General features: G+C 41.3%; 1 protein-coding gene and 1 long non-coding RNA gene across 5 annotated transcripts in view; one reads left to right on the plus strand and one right to left on the minus strand.

Moving 5' to 3' along the window:
- The window catches only part of SYK (spleen associated tyrosine kinase), a 145,800-nt gene extending 135,040 nt beyond the window's left edge, over nt 1-10,760 (plus strand). For all 4 annotated transcript variants that reach the window (XM_033928929.1, XM_033928910.1, XM_033928933.1 and 1 more), the window contains 3 exons: nt 4,853-4,993; nt 5,711-5,823; nt 10,110-10,760. In XM_033928929.1, coding sequence (XP_033784820.1) covers nt 4,853-4,993; nt 5,711-5,823; nt 10,110-10,182 — 327 coding nt within the window. In that variant the 3' untranslated portion in view covers nt 10,183-10,760. The remainder of the gene's footprint in view (nt 1-4,852; nt 4,994-5,710; nt 5,824-10,109) is intronic.
- On the minus strand, nt 69-14,190 carry LOC117352432. The gene is made up of 3 exons (XR_004537690.1): nt 14,045-14,190; nt 10,108-10,234; nt 69-833 (listed from the first exon to the last, which is right to left on the minus strand). It is a non-coding gene; the product is annotated as an uncharacterized LOC117352432 (long non-coding RNA).
- Nucleotides 14,191-22,663: the final 8,473 nt, after the last annotated feature.

A 22,663-nucleotide genomic window follows, 5' to 3' on the forward strand; every position in this document is an offset into this window, starting at 1 on the left:
AAAAAACGGATCGCGGCTAGGGATCGACAACCCAAATGTCTAGAATATTTTTATTTATATACAGCCAATACCTCTTCAAAGTTCACAGCGGTTCACAAACAATAAAATATCTATTATTGGTGCTTGCAAACTTCCATAAAGCACCTGGATAAACAATTACTTTCAATGAGGATAACAAAAGGAGAAAAGAGACAATAAATTCAAAACAAAACCTCAGAAAGAATAAAACAAAATAGCACACTTAAACCAAAACTAAACAATTAATACTAAATAAAATGAAGAATAAGACCCTGATAATGTTACCGCATATCTAATAGAATCAAGTTCTAGGACTCTCAACAAGAACGACTTTCAACAGCAGAGAGCAGATCAAAGATATGGATAAATAAGAGATTTTCCATGCCTGATCGAGACAGCACACCAGCGCATCCACTTCCTCCTCCAGTCATCTCCACGGACTCTGAAGCAGTAGCCACATCACAGAGCAGAGTCAGCATCACAGAGTAGAGATGGCATCACAGAGTAGAGTCGGACCCATCTTTAAATCCTCAGCCACAGCGATGGAAGTGACAACATCAAGCCTCCTTCATCCAACAAAATGGCACCAGTATCAGGCAAAAGGGGCTGGAGCGATTCAAACCAAGTCCCAGTCCATGCGATCAGAACCAGTAGGCTCCATGGTGGGACCGACAATGAAAACAGCCTCCACAACAAATCAGTCCAAAGCAGACATTCAATGTGAGCTCCAATGTTGATCTTTGGTTGGCAGGAGATGAGAAAAAAACAGCCATGACTCTTTCCATGTCTCACCCTCACAGGCAGAAAGGTTTGATCTGTGAAAAATGCCAATGGTCATCCTTGGATAAAATTTGAATGACCAAAATAATAATAGCATTTTGTCAATCATTAAAAACTGAAAATTATATCAGTAAAGCAAAAATGAAAAAAATAAAATAAATTAACATAGCTAAGTAAAAAATTAAGTAGAAAATAATAACAAAAACTAAAAATAGAAAAAACCCCAGATAATTGGGATAATGTAAATGATGTCCTAATCAGATACCAATCAGCTAGTGGCTCTGCACAGGCAGAAGCAAAGGAAAGACACTCTTCCCACAGTTCACTGCTGGGCCATTAAGGATTCTTAAGGTTTATGGGGGAGGCGGAAAGGTGGTAAAAAATCTTAGAATTGGCTGAAATAGGGGCGGGAGGGATCCCTGCTCTCCCGGCCTACTTCTAGACCACCAGGGATTTAAAAGGTACACCAAGGAAAAAGAGGGAGATAAAAGTTAGTAGAGTCGGCCGGGACATGAGACAGAAGGGATCCCTGGGAAGAGGGCGGGTCAATGCTGACCTGAATATAAACCGACACCCTCTTTTTGGGCCATTTATTTTAGCCCCAAAATCTCGGTTTATATTCGAGTATATACGATATGTATATAATCCATGTATGCTACTATGTATTTAATAAAACACATGTGAACACTGCAAATCCGTCTTCACTCTATCCACACTAAACCCTGGGAATTGCTATGTTCAGCATGCATCTGAGTTCACATACATATACAAGAATAAACAATTATGTGATTATGTAAAAGGCCATTTCCACATATAAAAATTTCCAGCTTTAAAAAAGCGGTCCCGCCCTTTCTCTGATGTCAGAGAAAGGGCGGGACCGCCGGAAGAGGAAGCAGCGCAGACGCAGGGCTCACAGAAGGGCCAGGACCGCCAAGAGGAAGCAGCAGGACAATGGTAGGAGCTTCTACATGATGGGGGGGTCGGGAGGCTGTGGGGGTTCAAGCGGTCCTTCGGGGTGGGGGTGCGGGTGCGAGTGTGTGGAGCGGTCCTTCGGGGGGGTGGTGCGAGCGGTCCTGCGGGGGGTGAATCGGACATCGGGGGGGGGGAACTATGTAAAAAAAAAGTTGTAAAACGCGTTCACGCGAATAACGCGTACTGTTTCATTCACATCTTTGGAGGAGGAGGAGGTCACTGACAACCGGGGAAGTGTTGGGGTTATGATTATATCCCTCCAGTTGTCATCTGATCAGTGTGGCACCTTTTTGGCAATATTCGTTATTAAAACAGGTCTAGCCCCAAACATCTAACTTGTGCCCTGGATGTATTCTTAAATGGTCAATTGTAGTAGAAAAACATCCAAGTTTTAAGCCCGCCCAAATTTCCACATCTAACGCGACCCCTTGAGATTTAGACAAACTACTGATCAACAGCATAGATTGAAAGGGTTTGGCAAAAAAAAAGCCTGTCTATGTGCCCCTTTATGTCACTTTCTGGATGTTTTTCTCTTTTGAAAATGAGCTGCATAGTGAAACAGAGAGGAAGTCACTATCAAGGTGCAATAAAAGGCTTGATTTACCACAGAAGTCTGCAACAGTCCCACATGGTGCTCACTATGATGGCAAAAGGGATAAAAAAGGCCACACAGCTAATCTGGGTGGCCAATAACAGTGGGCGATATCAAAGGCCAAAGTATTTAAAAAAAAAAAAAAAAAGGGAGGTGGAATGGGGGTTGGAAAGAAGAGCGAAGGGTTAGCAACAGGGAAGATAATTTTGATTGGTTGAAGATAAGAGCAGGGGATTGGAGGAAAAGGAATAAAGGTGTTGCTGGGGCTGAGGAGAGTAGAAAAGAAATTTGCGGGATAAATTCACGGAGGAAAGAGCTAGGGAGGAGAGGAAAGGGTTTTCAGTTTCCCTCCCTCCCACCGCTTTGGGTGCATTAAGAGCGCGAAGGGTGACTGATGGGGATGCAGATAGGGAATTGGGGGGGGGAGGGAGGTCGCAGCTACTATGTGGGTAGGCCTAAGACCTGTGCCTTATGATAGGCAGATACAATTTGAAGTACTATGATTGTGAATACTAAATATGTCCTCGTGTGCGACACCACCACGAGGTGAGGTGACTTGACGACACCGTAAGTCACCGAGAGATTAAGGAAAGTTTGGATAGGAGAGCTAGTGTCGATACCGAATTAGCTCTTGGAAGGAAATCATAAATCGATAAGTGTTATGTTTGGTATGTTTTTCAAAAGTTTGAAAATTAATGTTTAAATAATATGAAATAAAGCTGCGGCCAATATTTGCCCAATGGAACATTGTAAGAGTTATTATTGAATTAGTAATGTAGTATGGAAATGGCTGATGTATGAGTCCCAATGTTATGCTTCTTGTGAGCCCCTTGCATGCAGCATTATTCTAGCAGCCCATGAGCATTGGTCCTCAAAGCCACAACCCAATGTTCCCACACCAGAGACTGAAGGATCAGTGCTGTTCACCCTATCTCCCCAAAGATACCTCCCCGTGTTCTCATTCAAGCCCATCCCTCTCTGATCAAGTCCTCCCAACCTAACCCAAATTACTTTACAGGCCCTCTTACCAAATGATTACTCACAATTAGAAGAATTGGGATTACCTTAGTTTTCCTTTCTGGTGGGCGAGCTTATGCTTAACTTATAAGTATGAGAAAATGAATGCTGACTTGCTGGGGCATAATAAGATATTCAAATTGGTTTGGGGTCCATTGACGTCTTTTGTAGATTTGTTATAATTGCCCTTTATCTTTATTTTCCATTGTATTGCACCCACACATCCAGGGGGAGGGTTGGGAGCGGGAGGGAGGGTATATCTTTTGTTTTGGTATTATTCCTGATGGTAATTATGGGTGGGGGAGGGAATTTTTGTATAGATTCTGATTGTTTATAAGTGCTTATTTGATTATTATTATTTTTGTTGGCATTAAAAACTAAATAAAGTTAAAAAAAAAGTCCTCCCAACCTCAATCAAGCCATCTCACCCTCTGGTAAAATCCCCATCTTGTCAAATGGCTCTCTACCGTCTTTTACTAGCTACCATCAGCATTCCTAGTGGTCCAGTGGTCTTCAGCCAGGAGTGACCTTCCAGCGCTGTTTACAAAATGGTGCACCTATTCCTTATAAGAAAAATATGACTCCTAGCAGTAGTAGTGTAAGATTACCACTAAGGGTACCATTTTGTAGACTGCACTAGCAGGGCAGGCATGACTGGAGAAAGTTTCTGACTAGACTGCTAGACCCTTAGGGATACTGATAGTGAGCTGTGAAAGATAGTGGGAGAGCAGGCTTGATTGGAGATGGAGGACTTGATGTGGGGATGTTCTTGGCCCTTAAAAGATCTGGACTAGGAACCTCAAGCCATGGCTTTGATGCCTAATGCTCCCGGCACCATCAAACAACCCCAGATTTTGTTTGGTGTTATTATAAGCCCAGCATGCAATTTTCAGTGTGCATTCAGTGTACACTGCAAGTTGCATTTTGTGAGGGGAGGGGTTTTGCATAGTAATGAGCTGCTTTACATACATTTGCATGTTTTACATCTCATTACAATCGTAACACAGGCTGTATTAAGGAGCAAATAACATGCTTTCAGGCCTTAAGGCAGTAATTAACAACTAGGTCATATTTTCTAAATAACCATTCAGTTCAGATATGTACATGCCAATGTAACTTATGACTATTCATTATGGATAACTCTAGGAAACCAGATTTGAATATGGATGATAAGCACAGGCAGCAGAAAGAGGTGGACCATCAGGTCACAAGTCCATTAATTTTTTTCTCCATAGAGTGTGATTAAGTAGAGAGCTTCAAAGACAGGGGAGGGATAGAATTTGTTGGATCTGTCCAATATGTTCTGCTCTCCCTAATGAGTTTAAAAACCACTGGTTTATTTTACTTCAGTTTAGTGTAGCTTCTTATATTTTTGTGAGAAACTTAATGTAGCAAAAATTATTTACTTCTAGAAAGTAACATTTACAACATTACACTTCTATTTGTATTTCTGTTTTTATAACCCTATTAAAGGCAAAAGGTCATGGAAAATGGCCAATCAAGTGGTATGCCCCAGAATGCATCAACTTCTTCAAATTTTCCAGCAAAAGCGACGTCTGGAGTTTTGGAGTATTAATGTGGGAGGCATTTTCTTATGGGCAAAAGCCATATAAGGTAACTTTGATTTCATGTTATGCTATATCATCATGATGCATATGATAATTTTTTTTTTATTAGCTTGCATTTTTTTCCCTGGGAACTGGAATGAGTTCCAATGATCCTAGGTCCTTTCTTGTATCTTCATTATGGGACTGGGATATAGATTAGGCTTTGAATTATTTACAAATATGACAGACAGAGATAAAGATGGTTTTCATTGCCTCATAATCCATGGCTACATTTATAATTGCCATGCTGGGACGAGAATTGAATATTAGCCATAGGAACAATAAATCAGTAGCATTAAAGGGTATCACTGGACACTTTGGATTGTCTATACCCCTATTATTAGCTGAACACTCCCACTAACCCCAGAAAAAACTTTACTCATTCTACAATTATCTAACCATTCTCAACTTAACCTTCTCAACCTTCTCATTCCTTTTGTTTAACTTCATTCCTCAGCATCCTATATTTACTGTATAATCTTATCTGCAGTTAGTGACTAGGGGCTCCTTTTACTAAGGTGTGCTAGCGTTTTTAGCGCACGCAGGATTTTAGCACGCGCTAAACCCGCGCTACACTTCTAGAACTAACGCCAGCTCAGTGCTGGCGTTAGGGTCTAGCGCGCACTATTCCGCGCATTAAGACCCTTACGCACCTTTGTAAAAGGAGCCCTAGATGTTTCCAAGCAATATTCATCTCAGTTTAAAATATGTATATTTTTTTCAGGGAATGAAAGGAAGTGAGGTTGCCCAGATGATTGAAAGTGGATTGCGAATGGAATGCCCAGCTAACTGTCCCACAGAAATGTACAGCTTAATGAAACGCTGTTGGACATACAAGTGAGTATCTTGAAGTCTATGGCAAATTGTATATTACCTATGTTAGCCTGCAAGCTGTTCTGAGCTCTTTGGGAGAGGAGGGGATAGAAAACGAAATAAATAAATAAACCGGGTTTTTGACAAGTGAAATTAGCTAAGCTTAGGAACTGCTTAATAAATTGTAACCAGCAGAAAAGCCCCTGATAATCATGATAATGCTGCTCCCTTAAGCAAAACTGGGGGGCCCTTTTACTAAAGTGTGGTAAGTTTTGCAGTTGCTATATTTTAGAACGAACATTATCATGTGGCAACTACAAAGCTTTTGATTTTAATATGCCAGATGTTAATTGGGGTACCCCTACTGCGGGGACAAGAATGCTTGGGACCAATATGTTGGATCTCTAAGGGAGAAGAGGGGCTATGACAAGGGCAGGCCATATGGTCTTTATCTGCCTTCATTTTTCTAGGTTTCTTTGGAGCCTTGTTCAGCATCTGCCCCTGCATTTGCTTCACAAAGAAGACACTTACCACACCACCCAGCACTGTGCTACTGCAATTCCTTCCATTGTACAGTATGTAATGCGATGCAGGGCCAGCCATAAAGAAAATAAATAAAACGGGAGCTGATACTGTGGTGTTGTCCCCCTACTTCTGCAAATTTCCCCCATCCAATCCTCTCAGTCACACTCCTGCAACCCCCCCAACCCCTCTCCCCCCCAAAAAAAACCCCCAATCCATTCCCTGACTCTGAACATAAGAATTGCAGCTGCTGGGTTAGACCAGTGGTCCATCGTGTCCAGCAGTCCGCTCACGCGGCGGCCCCTAGGTCAAAGACCAGTGCTCTAAAAGAGCCCAGCCTTACCTGCGTACGTTCCAGTTTAGCAGGAACTTGTCCAACTTTGTCTTGAATCCCTGGAGGGTGTTTTCCCCTATGACAGACTCCGGAAGAGCGTTCCAGTTTTCTACCACTCTCTGGGTGAAGAAGAACTTCCTTACGTTCGTACGGAATCTATCCCCTTTCAACTTTAGAGAGTGCCCTCTCGTTCTCCCTTCCTTGGAACAACCTGTCTTTATCTACTAAGTCTATCCCCTTCAGTATCTTGAATGTTTCGATCATGTCTCCTCTCAATCTCCTCTTTTCAAGGGCGAAGAGGCCCAGTTTCTCTAATCTCTCGCTGTATGGCAACTGGATCACAAACTCAATGTACCCCTGCAATCTCATCAACCTGAAGCTCCCCTGCATCCCTGATCACAATCCAAAACGCTCCACAAATCCCTGATTAAAATCTTGAAACTTTCTCTAAAAACCCAGCCCCCAGACACACAAAACCTGCCCCCCACCCCAACACACAGTCAGGAAAATCACCTACTGCACCTCCCTGCTACCTTTCCCTCACTTCTTGATTTTAAAACCCTCCCCCTCCCCACTCGCCAAAGTCTTAACCAGGGATCAGCACTCAGTGATTGGGGTTGGAAGCTATTTTCCTCTGTTGTTGCCCCGGACAGCGTATATATTATTGTATAAAATAACACCTAGCACTTAAGTGCATTAACTGCCAATTATTGGCATTTCTTGCTGTTGCTTGTTGGTGTTGTTATTCAAGTTTCAAGTTAGTTTATTTTTGCGAGTGATCTGAGCAGTTTACAGATAAGTTTATAAAACAATATAAAACAATCATAAATGTGCCCTTGGGACCTGTTTCTATAAATGGTGCTAAAAAATCAGCGCAACAAAGGCACTGAGCACTGTCCTATAAACTACACTCAAAGTTAGGTGCCATTTATACAATAACACTTAGCACCAGATCCATGCCTAACTTTAGGCAAGATGATTTACACCAACTAAATTCTGGTGTAAATCCTCAAGCCTAAAGTAGGCACAGATCCCCCTTATTCTATAACAGTGTGCATAAATTGCTGGAAGGCCCTTGATTCGCCCATATCCTTCCCATGGATATGCCCCCTTTTTGGAACTGTTTTCAAAATTTATGTGTGGATCTTGGTGCCTAAAATAACACATGTGAATTTTAATTAAAGCCAATTAGTTAGGGTTACCAGACCCCTAGACCCACTCCCAGGCCCACCCAGTTCCACCCATCCCCACCCCATTATGCCCCGTTATGCCCATGTAATCCTTAGCATAGAGATCAACAAAAGAGATGCAATTATCTATTGATGGACTAGGGTAAAGTGAAATATGCAGATACTTGGTCGGCAGCTTTTTCAATACAGAAAGGGTGGTAGATGCGTGGAATAGTCTCCCGGTAGAGTTGAAGACTGTCTGATTTCAAGAAAGCATAGGACAGGCACATGGGTTCTCCTGGTGAGAGGAGGAAATAGTGGATGCTGCGGATGGGCAGACTGGATGGGCCATTTGGCCTTTATCTGCCATCATATTTCTATGTTTCTATGGATTACTATTGTGTAATAAATTGCCAGGAATTTTGTGACTGTACAATTCAAAAAAAGATTTGAAGACTTATTTGTTTCTCAAAGCCCTTTTTTGGAGACAGTGGAATAGAGAAGCAAAATTTGATTAACAGTTTTTTCAATAGCTGGGTTATTATTGTGAAATAAATTTGCCTGGAATTTAGTGACTTTGTAGGAATCGAGTATAATTTAAAAGAATTGTTTGTTAAATCATTTTGTTTGCGACAGTGAGATGCGACAATTGTTGGGTTGATTTCATGTTGTTATATTTTATTATGGATGTGATTTTGTAATCCGCGTGGAGGGGCATTTTTGATAGAATATCTAAGTCCAAAAGACTTCCAAAAGTCGGGTTGGGGAAACATCCAATTTCAAAACTGCTAGACATCCAATTTTTTTTTCAAAGTGACCTATCAGGAGATCTAATCTTAGGAAACCTAACTTTTCTTGCCATTTTCAGCCACAAAAACGTCCAAGATCAACGTCCAAATCCAGACTATTTGGATTTGGGAGGGGGCAGCATAGTAATAGACTGGTAACAGAGGTGTGCCAACAGAACAGTGGGGCACCTTAGAAGGTGCTGCTGTGGACTTCATATAAAGGGTGCCAGATGTACATCTCATCTTAACCCCCTTATAATTTATGGTGAGCCCTCCTAAACTCCCCTAAAACCTAATATATCCACCTGTCTACCACCCCAATAGCCCTTATGGCTGCAAGTGGCACCTATATGGCAGTATATTCAGGTTTTGGTAGGCTCACACTTTCTGCCACAAATGTAGTAGTTAGAGCGGCTTATGGGCCTGGTCCTTCTCTCTATTCCCCCCTTTTAATAAACTGTGATAGCAGTTATTAGCGCAGTCAGCCTTGCTGAATACTCCACGCTGCTCCTGATGCTCATAGGAACTCTATGAGCGCTGGGAGCAGAGTGGAGCATTTAGCAGATTCCTGCACTAATAACTGCTATCGCGGTTTAGTAACGGGGGGGTAATAACTCACTAGCCCACCCACAGGGCTACTTAAGACACCTGTGTACTGCTGAACTAAGTTTCCCACACCAGGGGGTCCTTTTATCAAGGCGCGGTAGGGGTTTAATGCGCAGAATATGGCGCGTTAAACCGCCTGCCGCGCTAGTCGCTAACGCCTCCATTGATGAGGCGTTAGTTTTTTGGCTTGCCGCGGGGGTTAGCGCGTGATGAAAGGAGCCCCAGGTGTTGCTGTTCCAGAGACATGTATGTACTGTTTTATTCAGATCTATGCGGGGTGGTAGTGGATCAGTGACCACTGGGAGTGTGTTGGCGGAGGTCCCTTCAGTGGGCATCTGGTCAGTTTGGGGGTTCATTTTTGGCATTTAAAACAGGTCTAGCTCTGGATGTCTAAGTTCTGTCCTGGACATCTTGGGAAATTTTTATCATCATCACAAGATGTCTAAGTACTAAGTCCGCCCAGTGCCTGCCCATAACATGCCTCCAACACGTCCTCTCAAACTTTGGATGCACAACGGCTAAGAAGCCTAGCAAGATGTCCAGAAAGTTGGCTTTGAAAATTGGCACTTGGACATTTTGGTGAGAAAAACATCCAAGGGCCGATTTCTGCCATTTTTTGGACGTCTTTACGGCCTCTTTTACAAAGCCGTGCAGCAACAGCCCCAAAGCCCTTTACATATCTATGGGCTTCGGAGCCGTTAGCGCGGCTTTGCAAAAAAGGCCGTTAGTGTTTTGAAAATGCCCATTTTTGTTTGTAAGTGGAATAAAAGTGTTTTAAATAAATAAAAAGGGAATAAGGATTTTTTTAAAAAACCATTTACCCTGATGTGATTTGTTCATACTTCACTCTGTTTCTTGGCCTTTATAATTTGATAACTCTTCTACTTACAGTCTCGACGATCGGCCAGGATTTACTGCTGTGGAGCTCAAGCTTCGTAACTATTACTATGACGTTTCCCATTAACGACATCCCTGCTATTAGATTCTACTCACGATTATCATCTTCTTATTGGAGGCTGCAAGAGGAAAAATAGGGCAATCCATTTTTAAAAATAAATAAAACTTCATTTGCTTATGTGTAAAATTGACATTGCCCATGCATCTGAAGTCACTGCCCTACTTCAAGAGAAGAACATGCTTAATCATTCTATTTGCTTGTTGCTAGCCCAAAATGCCTTCTTTAAAATAAAACTTTACATATGAGCCTTTTAAAGCTGTTGCTGAAAAATGTGCTCCATGTTTTCACAAGAAAAGTTAGTCTTCATATAGTCAAACTTCCCTAAATGTATTTTATCAGATACTTATTTCATTCTTGGTCATCAGATTAGTTATCCATTCTTTACAATAGGAACTCAGTAGCCTTGGTGCTTAGTTAATCGCACCCATTATCTTGGCCTCATTAATGAAAGAAACAAATAAGCACTAAAGTGGGGAGTGTGTGGCACAGTGGTTAAAGCTGCAACCTCCGCACCCTGGGGTTGTGGGTTCAAACCCATGCTGTCCCTTGTGACCCTGGGCAAGTCACTTAATCCCCCCATTGCTGCAGGTACATTAGATAGATTGTGAGCCTCCTGGGACAGACAGGGAAAAATGCTTGAGTGCCTGAATAAATTCATGTAAACCATTCTGAGCTCCCTTGGGAGAACGGTATAGAAAATTAAATTAAAAATAAAGTGGAATATCTAACTTCCATGATGATAAGTTGTTAATATTGCCAGATCTGGACTATGAAAAGTGCCATTGGCATTATGCAGTGCCATTCGGGGGAGGGGGGGTCCATTAATTTTACAAATTGCTTCATCTACATTTGAACTATAAGACAAATGTTCTTCAGTATGAGGATTTATTTTTTTGAAACTCTGTCTGGAAACACTTTCAAATGCATTCTGCGAATGTTAAACAAGAATCATCCTGGATTCATCTAGCCATTTTGGAAGACAATTATAAAGAGATTTGGCTGCTTACAAATGTAGGGGATCCGTTTACTAAGCTGTGGTAAAAAAAAAAAAAAGAAGCCAACATTCCTTTTTTTGGTATTAATGGTGAAACCCTATTGCTACCATTAGTATGGGGTAATTTAAAAAATTAATGCGTGAGAACTTACCGACGCCTGTTTTGTAGGTGGTAAGGGATCATGTGGTAATCTTCCACTAACCAGTTAGTTTGTGGTAATGTAGATGCAGTATTTGATTAGTACAGAGATGCTCACTCTTTGCCCCTCCAAAGGATAAAATATTATTAGCACCTGGATTAGCATGCATTAATTTAGACTTTACCGTAACACCGCTTTCCATAGAGCGGTCAATGCCAAATATATGTAGGGATCATTGACTGTCGCCTGCTATATATATGAAAGGCAATTCTAAGGTACGCGCTGTGTGCATAACTGCAGGGTAAATTAACACTTATACACATAAGCATCCTAAGAACTGTTCTGTAAGAGTGCATATAAATGCTATACTACCTGAAATTCAGCAGTATTTAGCAAGCCAGGAACCACAGAACCAGGTATCTCCCACTGATATTTAGAAGGAGAGAGCCAGCTATCTCATGATTAATATTCCGGTCAACAGATTGGCCAGTGACCAGCTATTTCACACAATATAGCTGGGTACCACCAATAGTCAGAAGTTATATCTTTGGCTGCTATGCCTTAGCTAGACAGCCAATGAATATCGGCTTAGCTGGCTAAATTTTGGGTGGCTGATTTTAACCCAGATAATATTCAATGCTGGGGGCTTGATATAGCCCTAGCATTGATATCTGGGTTTGCTGCCATCCACAGGAGGTAGCTGAGCTGCCTTCTACAATCTAAATATTGAGCTAATAGGGCCTTATTCTGTAAATAGTGGCTGCCACAGTAGGTGCAGTAGTGTAGTAAGGGGGTGGGGGTGACCCACCCCGGGCGCAGTCTTCCTAAAGATGTGGCACCCCTCTTCATCTCTGCCCCCCCCCCGCTCCTCTCCTTGCCATGCACGTGCCCCCTTGCCTTTTTTACTTCCCCAGTGCGAGATTGCTGCCCACATCGGCATTGGTGCTCTCTCTGATGTCACTTCCGGGATCTGCACCTAGGAAGTGATGTCAAAGGATGAGCCGACACAAGTGTGGGCATGCTGCTCATGCTGGAGAAGTTAAAAAGGTACGGGACAAGGGGAAAGGGAAGGGGGAGCGGGCGCATCAGGGGGGAGGGGAGGGCTGCCACCACCCCAGGCATCACTCACCCTTACTACACCACTGGGAAGGTTCCCTGCAAAACAAGTGCCTGCCATGTGTCAATCACTGGTAGGCTCTGCATCCAGAATTGCTTCTATGATTTGTACAGACGCTTTAAATGTAGGTCAGCCACACCTATGCTAGCCTTAGGCATCCATATGCGTGCCTAGGCGCTTCTATAAGCGTGAGTCAGATGCCTACATTGTAGGCATCGTTTGCCATATTGATTTTTTTTTTTTTTTTTTTAATGTACGTCCCAATTGGTCCATTAGACAATGGTAGGATGCCGTTTTGAGAATTGGGCCCACAGTGTATAACTGCAAGGGAGGTGTAACCAGAGATTGGGCAGGACATTGGCAGCGATTCCATTTAAGCATTCAACTACAGAACAATGGCTTCCAATGTATTGGAGAATCCAGTTCAAGTGTGGTATTTTTCCCCCATTGTTTCCTCTTGTTTTCAACTCACATCGTCTTCAGTCTATTAGAAATTTACATAAATTAAAATTTCCTTCTGTTAGAGGGATTCTAACTTTGGGTAAATTCTCACGTTCTTTGGCATATACTATGGTGAAAGTCTGGAATGATCTTCCCTTGGTTATTAGAACTTCATCTTTGATCCATTTTAGAAAAAGGTGAAAACGTATCTGTTTAAGAAATTTCTAATGGATAGTTGAAAGAAGATGCCTCTTAGAGAATCGCTCTAATTGATAGATGAATGTTAATATTTAATTATTTTGTAATTTCATCACTTTATCACTGTTGTATTATTAATTTAAAATTTGTTAACCAGGTCGAGTCCCCTATGGGAATGATCCGGTATATAAGACTGAAGATTAGATTAGTGTAAATGATGTGCACTTCTGACAAATTTAGACATCAGCAGTTAATCCAAGTCAATGACTGGTGCAATTGCTGGCATCTAAATATTAGACATGCCAATATATGCTAGCATTCTATAATGTCATTTTGGTGCAGAAATTTTGTTATGGAAAAGACAATCCCTGTGTGCCCATGGAATCGCCCATACCATGAGTACAATTTTATAAGAGGGCACCCATGGAATCGCCCATACCATGAGTACAATTCTATAAGAGGGCACCTATTTCTAAGTGCCAAAAATGCACTTATGTACTGCTTATTCTATTAAGAAAAGTAGATGTCTACTTTTCTTCATATATTACTAGAGGGAAGATTGATCAATGTCCAAAAATTGAAATACAAGAAAAATGACTCCAAAGTTGTAAAGACTTTGTTATGTATATTAAGAAGGTATTTTTAAAGGGTATTTCTAATGTTCATCCTCAGAACTTTTGGCATCAGTAGGAAGTGCTGTCTGTGCACAAAATCGAAACATATGGACCTTGATCATACTTGTGAGCACATAACACCAACCATATAACTGGACCTAGACTGAGGAAGTATTTGGGTAAATCAAAATATTCTTTATAATTTACATGTGTGTATTCCGTCCAATCTCTGCCCATGTGAACACCCACTTGAAAAGTATGTATCAATGAAGATAGATGCATACTTGCAGAATAGCATATTGCTGGATTATTTTCAATTGCAAATATAAATAACTACAATCTTGGTAGTTACATGCATACTTACCTTCTAGCTCTATACAGTTTCTTACAGAATTACCCCTGTAATGGCTGCCATTTTACAGATAAGTGCTTTTGAATCTTGGATCTGACACAGAAAATTCTTTCTTCTGCGGACTGACTCCTAGGAGCTCCTTAGGGATAAAGTGTGTCTCACCTAGTAAAGTAAAGCAAGTTAGAGCACTTGGTAAGAAATTGGCGATCTTTCCATTCTCTGAAGAAAAGGACAAGCACAAATAACATAGGGGAAGCAGGAAATGGATTACATGACCTCTTGAGGTTTCAAGTCTTATCTTTCTGTGATAGCCGTGATATATTACAAGCTTCTTTAATCTAAACCTAAGTCTGCTTCAGAAATGATGCACGATTTATGTGTCCCAAGCAGGAGGAAAAGGAGAAAGAGGGGCGAGAAAGAGATAAATGATATATAGAAGGAAGAGACAAAAAATGAAAACAAGAGGCCGTGAAACAAGTAAAAGAGTAAACTGAATACGGAATGGGCAAAAAGTGACAAGAGACAAAGTAATTGCAAAACATCTCTAAATAAGCTAACCAAATATTCAGTGGGGTGAGTTGCAAAATTCATAAATATATTTCCTGTAATATTGTCAATCTTGTACATTGGCACACTCAAGAAGTGTGCTAGCATACTTCTTGCCAGGTGATATTATTTAATTAAACACACAATGTATTTTAAAATAAAGGTGCATTAGGGCCTTAACGCGAGGAATAGCATGTGTTAAAATGCCGCACGCGCTAACCACTACCGCCTCCTCTTGAGCATGCAGTAGTTTTTCAGCTTGTGCTAATCCGGTGCGTGCGCTAAAAACGCTAGCGCACCATTTGTAAAAGGAGCCCAAAATTATCTCTTCATTTTTTTTTTGTCTCAGTTAAAAGACCAGGGAAATGGAAGTGTAAGTGCAGCCATTTTGCTTTTTGAAATACAAAAATCTAAGTGAAAAAAGACCAAGGAAATGAGCTGTGACATCTTCAGGCATTGTTAAAACTGCACCGCTGTTGATTTGTGCCCCCTGATGTGCTAATTTCATATCAAATAATTGCAGCTAAGGGACATATGACATGGTCTAACAGATCACAGTGCTGTATTTTTCTCAGTGTTTATGTATAATAAAAGTATTGTACTTGATATGTTTTCTTATGTTTTATATTCATTTGTTCTGGAAATGAAAGTATAATCAACATTCAAATGCATTTGTCTAGTTAACTTTGGCAGTTAACTGAATAAATATTTGTTTTTAAATTTCTATGGCCTCTACAAGATAAAATTTGGCTAGGCATGTCTACAACAAATTTTTTTGTAGAGAGGGTGGGTTTAAACTTTATCCAGATGCTAGTGATGTTTGGTCCTGTCTAAAAAAAGATATCCGGATAAATTGCCTGCAGATTATAGTAGGTCTAAGATCATGACTGTTATTTTTTTTGGGGGGGGAGGGGGGAACAAGGGGTAGAAATCTTAGGGCCTCTTTTACAAAGCCGCGCAGCAACAGCCCCGAAGCCCTTTAAATATCTATGGGCTTCGGGGCTGTTATTGCAGCGGCCTGTGCTAAACAGCTTCGTGAAAGAGGCCCTTAGATTCATTATGAAGAGCTTCCACCTCCCCTCAATTAGCTTCTTCTTCCCCCTGCTGGCATTTATTCTGTCTTACACACATAGACACTCACGTACTATCATTCTCTCATGCACTACCTCTCCTAGAAGGGCAAGATTAAATCGTAGATAAATTAGGTATGTATCTAGGGCCAAAATATTTAGGAGGGGCCCTTTCAGATGTGCTAATTCAGTGGCTCCTGGTTTCATTCAAAGTACTAGATCAAAGTACTTAAGTAAAAGTAATAATACATGTATATTTTGATACTTAAGTAAAAAGTATAATGAAAACATTATAAAATTTACTTAAGTGAAAGTAAAAAAGGTATTGCCTATTATAGTACTTATTAGTCAAAAGTAAAAGTACCTCAACTACCCATACAATGAAAGCAAATATTATTAATGTTTTTATCCCAATAATTTTACTGCTCTACAATTTAACCCACTTTGCTTTTAGTGAACAAAATTTTGAAAATGACTGTCACTCATGTGAGTGTACTTATGAGTCATTACTTGTAATCCAACACAGCAAAAAAGAGATTTGATTATTATCTTGCTAATATCTTTTTTACTAGATTGATGTGTCATTCTGAATGGACAGGTAATCTCCTCATGCTAATGAGGCATGCAAAAATAATCCATTTTGAGCTTTTGAATTCCTCCTTTACCAGAGGGCTCTGCTGCCCCCTTCAGTTTGTACCACAGCAGGTGATAACTCTAAATAGAAACACAAGCAATGGAGGGGTATGGGGAAACTCTCCAAACTACAACTGTTCTGCTCTGAAATTATTTTTTTTAAATGTTAAACATTGCCATTGAACAATCTAAACATTGAAACAATCATGCCAAACATTTATGGAGTTCAAGTATTACCCCAATGTGTTATATCAATAGATTATTCTTTATACCCTTAAGGTCTGACTGATATCCAAATTTCAGTTTATATTTGAACTTTCTGAATGAGGCAGTAGGCAGGCACAGGAGATAACTGACAAGGCGGGACTAGAAAAAATATTAGCAAGGATGAGAACCTAATCTCTTTTTCTAATACAATAGGTGTGTCATTCTTGACAGACAGAATGTACAAAAGCAGTCCCAGAAATCTAGGGTGGGACCCCTGCACTAGCTTGTAACCCTGAGGACCCAAAGGCGGACTCCTCCCTTGCTGCTACATCCACTTTGTAAAACTTGGAAAAGTTATATAGAGTGTACTAAGTTGCTGCCCTACAAATCTCAGGGGAGACTGCCTGAGCTTCCACGCATGAAGAAGACACACTTCTAGTGAAATGCATCTTTACGAAGTATGGTGACTATTTTCCACAGGCAATATATGCTAAACAAATGGCCCTATGGATTAATATGAAAAACATGGCTTTGGAAGCCGGTGTGCCACATTAAGTCTGACTAGTGAGCACAAAAAGATGGTCAGACAACCTGAACTCATTGGTAACCTCAAGATATTGTAGAAGCAATCTCCTCAAATCCAACTGTTTCAGAATCCAGTCCTTCTTAGAACCTATGGATAGGAACGTCGGTAATCCCACCTCTTGATTGACATGGAAAGTCAAAACAACCTTTGGCAAAAAGGACAGAATAGTGTGCAAAGAAACTCTGGCCTCTGTGATCTTGAGGAAAAGCTCTCTGCAGGAAAAAGCCTCTAGCTCTAAGACTCTTCACGCTGAGGTAATAGCCATGAGAAAAACTGTCTTGAGCATTAATTCCATCAAGGATGCTTCCTTCAGTGGCTCCTATGGAGTCTGAGTGAGGCCTCGCAAAACCATGTTTAGGTTCCATGATGGAAACAACCACAGTAGAGGTTTCTACCATGGCTAAGACAACACTTTTGAAAAACTGACCACTATCCCAATAATTTTATGGTGAGAATACTAAAAGGAAATTTTAAGACAATCCAAGAACGTATGACTTTTGAAATCAAAATGATAAAATATTTTGATACCCATTGGACAGGACTCAACAAAGACCTTGGCTTTCTTTCCCATGACAAAGAAACTTAAACTGCTTTGTTATCTTTCTGTCTCCTACTTAACAAAGAACTTGGCTCTTTTTCTGACTACAAAGGAATTTAAACTGCTTTGTTATCTCTCTGTCTCCCACTTAACAGACCTTGGTTTTCTTTCCCACTACAAATAAATTAAAACTGCTTTCTCACCTCTTTATCTCCAGCTACCATTGAAATACTTTCATGTTTCCCTTATATAAACTGATTTTACCAAAATTTGCTTATTTCTGATCTGAGGAAAAAGATACTAAGATTGATTTTAAAGATAAACTACATATTTTGAGAAACCTTCCTCTTTAAATTGAATCTTCACATCCGGGAATGTAATTTCTGTATCATAGTTTACACACTTAAATGTGATATAAAGATGGCATTGATTCAAAGATTAGAGGCCCTTTTAATAAGCTGCACTAAAAGTGGCCTGCGCTGATTTTAGCACATGGGTTTTCCAAGCACTGAGGACAGTTTTTAGTGTGAATTTAAAATGGCCGACTTTCCATTTTCCCATTAATGGCCATGCGCAAATTGTGAAAGTGCATGGCCAATAATGTGCTAGCCCTCAATGTCACCTATTTAGTAGACAGGGGTAAATTCTATAAGAGGTGCCTAAAGATAGACACCAAAATAAATAACTTAATCAGTAGATTGTCTTCAATAATGAGCTTTAATAAGCTCATAATTGAAAAAAAAATTTAATTGGGAGATAAGCGCTTATCTTCTTAGGTGCGAGTCTACAAAAGATAGGTACATATCGCATGGCACCTAGCAGCGCCTAACACCAATTTTAGGAGATGGGGAAAGAGGCGCCACAAGGCATGATTCTCTAAAGGACTTAGGAACCTATAATCTAGTTCTTTAAAACTCTGACGTAAATTACAGGCATTTAAGTTTAAGTTGGGTGCAATTCTGTAATAGGCATCTAAGCATGACTGACAAGAAATAGATGCCCAAGGGCCCAAGATTCTATATATGTTGGCTAAAAATTTGGCATCAACTAGTGCAACACAAGTGCAATTCTATAAAAGTTAGGCACCCATTACAGAATCACGCTTATTGCCCCTCCCCCCTAGGTGTGCCAGGCAGTGCTCAGCATTCTAATATTTAGTCACATCTTATTTATGCCAGGGTTTTCTTGGCCTAAATACTTGCCCAATGGCTCCTACCTCAAAAACACGCCCATGATCCTCCCCCCTAACCATACCCACTTTCTATCAATATGCTATGCACTAGGCATCTAACTTTCAATTAACTCCACTTATGAGGTGTTGAGTGCCAATTTTGGATGCCCATTGATCATATTACTCCATTTGAGTTAGGCACGCTGATGTCATGTCCTCGTCCCCGTGGATAACTACGGGAGACCATCCTCATTTCATTTTTTAAGGAGAGAGGGAAGAATCAGAGTATGAATGGGCACAACCATTGACCCTCACGTCTTGCATTGAAGAATGCTGGTGTAGAAGGACTGAGGCTGAGATACACACTAAAGAATGACACGGGATGGTTTCCTGCGGTTATCTGTGGGGACTGGGATGGTGACAAATCTTGCGTCAACCAGAGATTGTGCATTCTTTTATATAGTTCCATGGTTATGGAATAACTTGCCCATAGACTTGAGAAAAGAAGAATCATATATAAATTTTAAAAGGCATTTAAAAGCCTTTCAATTGGCTTTCTCAAATTGAAGAATTTGAATCTTGGACTGTAATCTGTATTTATGTAATGATTAATTTCTGTTATGGAAAATTTTTAGTTGTATGTATTAGTTATGGTTTATTGAGATTTGATTGTTTTTTTATTAGAATTGTTTTTATTAAGATGTTGATTGCTAGAGTATTTTATGAAAAAAAAAATAACTTTTGCTTTTATCCTTTCCTATCCTATTTTTAAATGGAGTTCTTTTCTTATTGAATGTGAATTATACATTGTAAACCACTTGGATCCTTTTTAGGCTGTTATGCGGTATATAGTTTTTAATAAACATAAACATAAACAAATTTGATCACCGTGCCATTCTCTTCACCTGAAGACATGCACACATTAGGGCTCCTTTTACGAAGCTGCGTTAAGGAATTAATGCGCAGAATAGCACGTGCCACATTGCCACGCGTGGTAGATGCTAAAGCCAGCATTGAGCTGGCATTAGTTCTAACCGTCTAGCGTGCGGTAATATCTTGCGTGCGCTAAATATGCTAGCGTACCTTAGTAAAAGGAGCCCAAGGTCACAGATCATTTTTAGTTGTTGAAACAAGAAGGGGGGGATGTGGAGGATGGTGTGGGGTCAGGGTGGTGGAATAGCATAGAGGGAGGGGAGGGGTATAGAGGTATGTGTGGGTGAGCTAAGGAGGGTGGGGGTTGTATTGGTGGTGATTGTGAGAGTTGTATGTCATAAATAAAGCTGTTCACTTACCTTTACGTGAAGTTTATCTGTATCAGTCATTACCTGGCATGGATCCCTTCCTGGAATGCACCCTGGTTATCTCCCTGTTTTCCACAGGCAATATATGCTAAAGAAATGGCCCTATGGATTAATCTGGAAATCATGGCTTTGGAAGCCGGAGGGGAGGGGGCTTCTCATCCTCTGCATCTGGTGGCTGCTGCATATGTGGCTGGGGGGGGGGGGTCTGGGAGGGTGTTGCCCTTTTCCAGGGGGCTAGGTTGTGGAGCATGCAGCAAGGCATAAATATCTGAGCCACCTTCTCAGGTTGATAGAGGAGCTCCCCCCAAAATGGCTGAGACATCTGAACCTGTTATTGAGCTGATCAAAGGTGTACTTAATGATCGACCTAGTTCTCCTGTGTCACCTATTGTAGTCCTCTTCTGCGGCATTTTGGGGTGCATGATGGTGGTCATTAGTCAAGCTCACTGTGGATTGCCTCTGACACCTGTTTGAGGGAAGCAAAGAGAGAGGGGGAGAAAATGTCAGTTCCAGATGACCTGCAGAAGGGGAAGATTGGTGGGAGCTGGCAGGGAAGGAGTGTTTTGGGGAGGATGGTAGGGAGACTAGGGCTGTAGGGTTGGTGTATACCTGTAGCAGCCAACCATGATTAAACTCCCCTCGGGTTGCTTTCCTGTAGATTCCAGAATGCTGTAAGATGTAGGCATCGTGGGTAGAGCCAGGATATCGGCTCCACATCCACTGTTTCCTCCATAACTTCCATATTCATTGAATGGAATGCTTTGGTGTTTCTGTAGATGGCCTCATCCACCTGGGGGGAGGTCTGAGTGCGACGTGTGCAATGATGCCAATGACTGAGGGGAAGTGGCCTATGCTGTAGAACTCACCCATGCTGTTCTTTAGGGTCCAGGGGTTGGTGGGAAAGGTTAAGTAATCTTGGGTGTGAACGAGGAAGGCTTGGTACTACGGTATTATTTGGAGTAACTGGGTGAGGCAGCTTGAGATGGCAGGCTGGGTGAGTCCTGCATTGGCTGCTAGGTCAGACTGAAAGCTTCCGGTGCCTAGAAATGCAAGGGAAGCAGTGACTTTGAGGTGGAGGGGTATGGGGTTATTCCTGCATGTGCGTGCCTGCAAAAGGGGTTTCAGCTACTGACAGAGATTCTGTATAGCTGCCCTGTCAAAGCTGGTCTGGGGGATCTGGGAAGCAGTAGTGAGCCCTGAAGACTCTTATGCAGGGGTATCTTCTGAGGGGCCCTCCCTGATCTCACTCTTCCTCCCACAGCAGAATTTTGGCCATCACCAGTGCATTAATTCCATCCATGACCCACCACTACAGGTGCAGCCCACTATCTCTGCTACCAGCAATCGCTATCCCAGACACAGTCCTCCATCAGTCATCCCACCCTCTCAGATGTAGCAGACAGCGACAGGTAAAACAATCAGCACTCACTCCTCAGTTCCTGGAACAAAGGAAAGACTAAAGAGACAGCACAGCTACAGAGAGCAAGATGAGTGAGTAGGTAGAGATGGAAGCGAGAATGACACGGTGACAAAATTCATCACCGTTCCCGTCCCCGCGGATAACCGCAGGAAATAATCCCATGTCATTTTCTAGTGTCTATTTCAACCTCAGTCCTTCTACACCAGCATTCTTCAAAGCAAAGCTTGCGGGTCAGTGGTTGTAGCCATTCATACTCTGATTCTTCTCTCTCTCCTTAAAGAATGACATGAAGATGGTTTCCCGCGGTTATCCGCAGGGACGGGAACGGTGATTAATTTTGTCACCGTGTCATTCTCTAATGGAAGGGAGGCAGAGAGGTAGTGAGACAGCTATGAGGTAGGAGGGGTAGGGAGGAGGGATAGCAAGGGTCTGTCAGGTATGGGTGTGGGGTGAGAAATGGGTCATACAGAGCAGCAGGACAGGTTAGGTAAAGGTTGAGACATGAACACAAGCACACAGCCAATCTAGCACTCAGTAACTCTGCAATTATTCAGACAAACACTCGGTTCTAGCACTCCAACACAACCAGTCTGGAACTCACTTCCGTTGCATGCAAATCTCTCATGAGTATTCATTGTGGATATCCTTAAAACATGACTGACCGGGATGCCTCCAGGACCAGGTTTGGGAACCAATGTTTAAGAGCAGTGTTTCTCAACTTGGCCCTGGAGTACCCCACTGCCAGTCAGGGTTTCAGGAAATCCATCAAAAAATATGCATAAACTTAATTTGCACACACTGCCTCTATTATATGCAAATTTCTTTCACGCATATTCATTGTGGATATTCTGAAAACCTGACCTGCTAGGGAGTACTCCGGGACCGAGTTGAGGAACACTGTTTTACAAAAAGATCACAAAGTAGCCTAAGAGATCAACTTTTTATATTTTGAATATGCAATACTGAATCTTAGACACTAGATGGCAGATTGACTCTTTGAAATACAGTAGTATCCATAAAAATGTGTTTAAGTAGAAAAATGAAATGAAATACTACGGTATTATTTCTATAGGGCAACCAGACATACATAGCGCTGTACAGAGTCACAAAGAATAAACCTTTAACATTATAAAATAGTCAGGGCAAGCATCTTTTTCAA

This window comes from Geotrypetes seraphini, chromosome 1 (genome assembly GCF_902459505.1).
Source record: "Geotrypetes seraphini chromosome 1, aGeoSer1.1, whole genome shotgun sequence".
In the NCBI taxonomy this organism is placed as follows: Eukaryota; Metazoa; Chordata; class Amphibia; order Gymnophiona; family Dermophiidae; genus Geotrypetes; species Geotrypetes seraphini.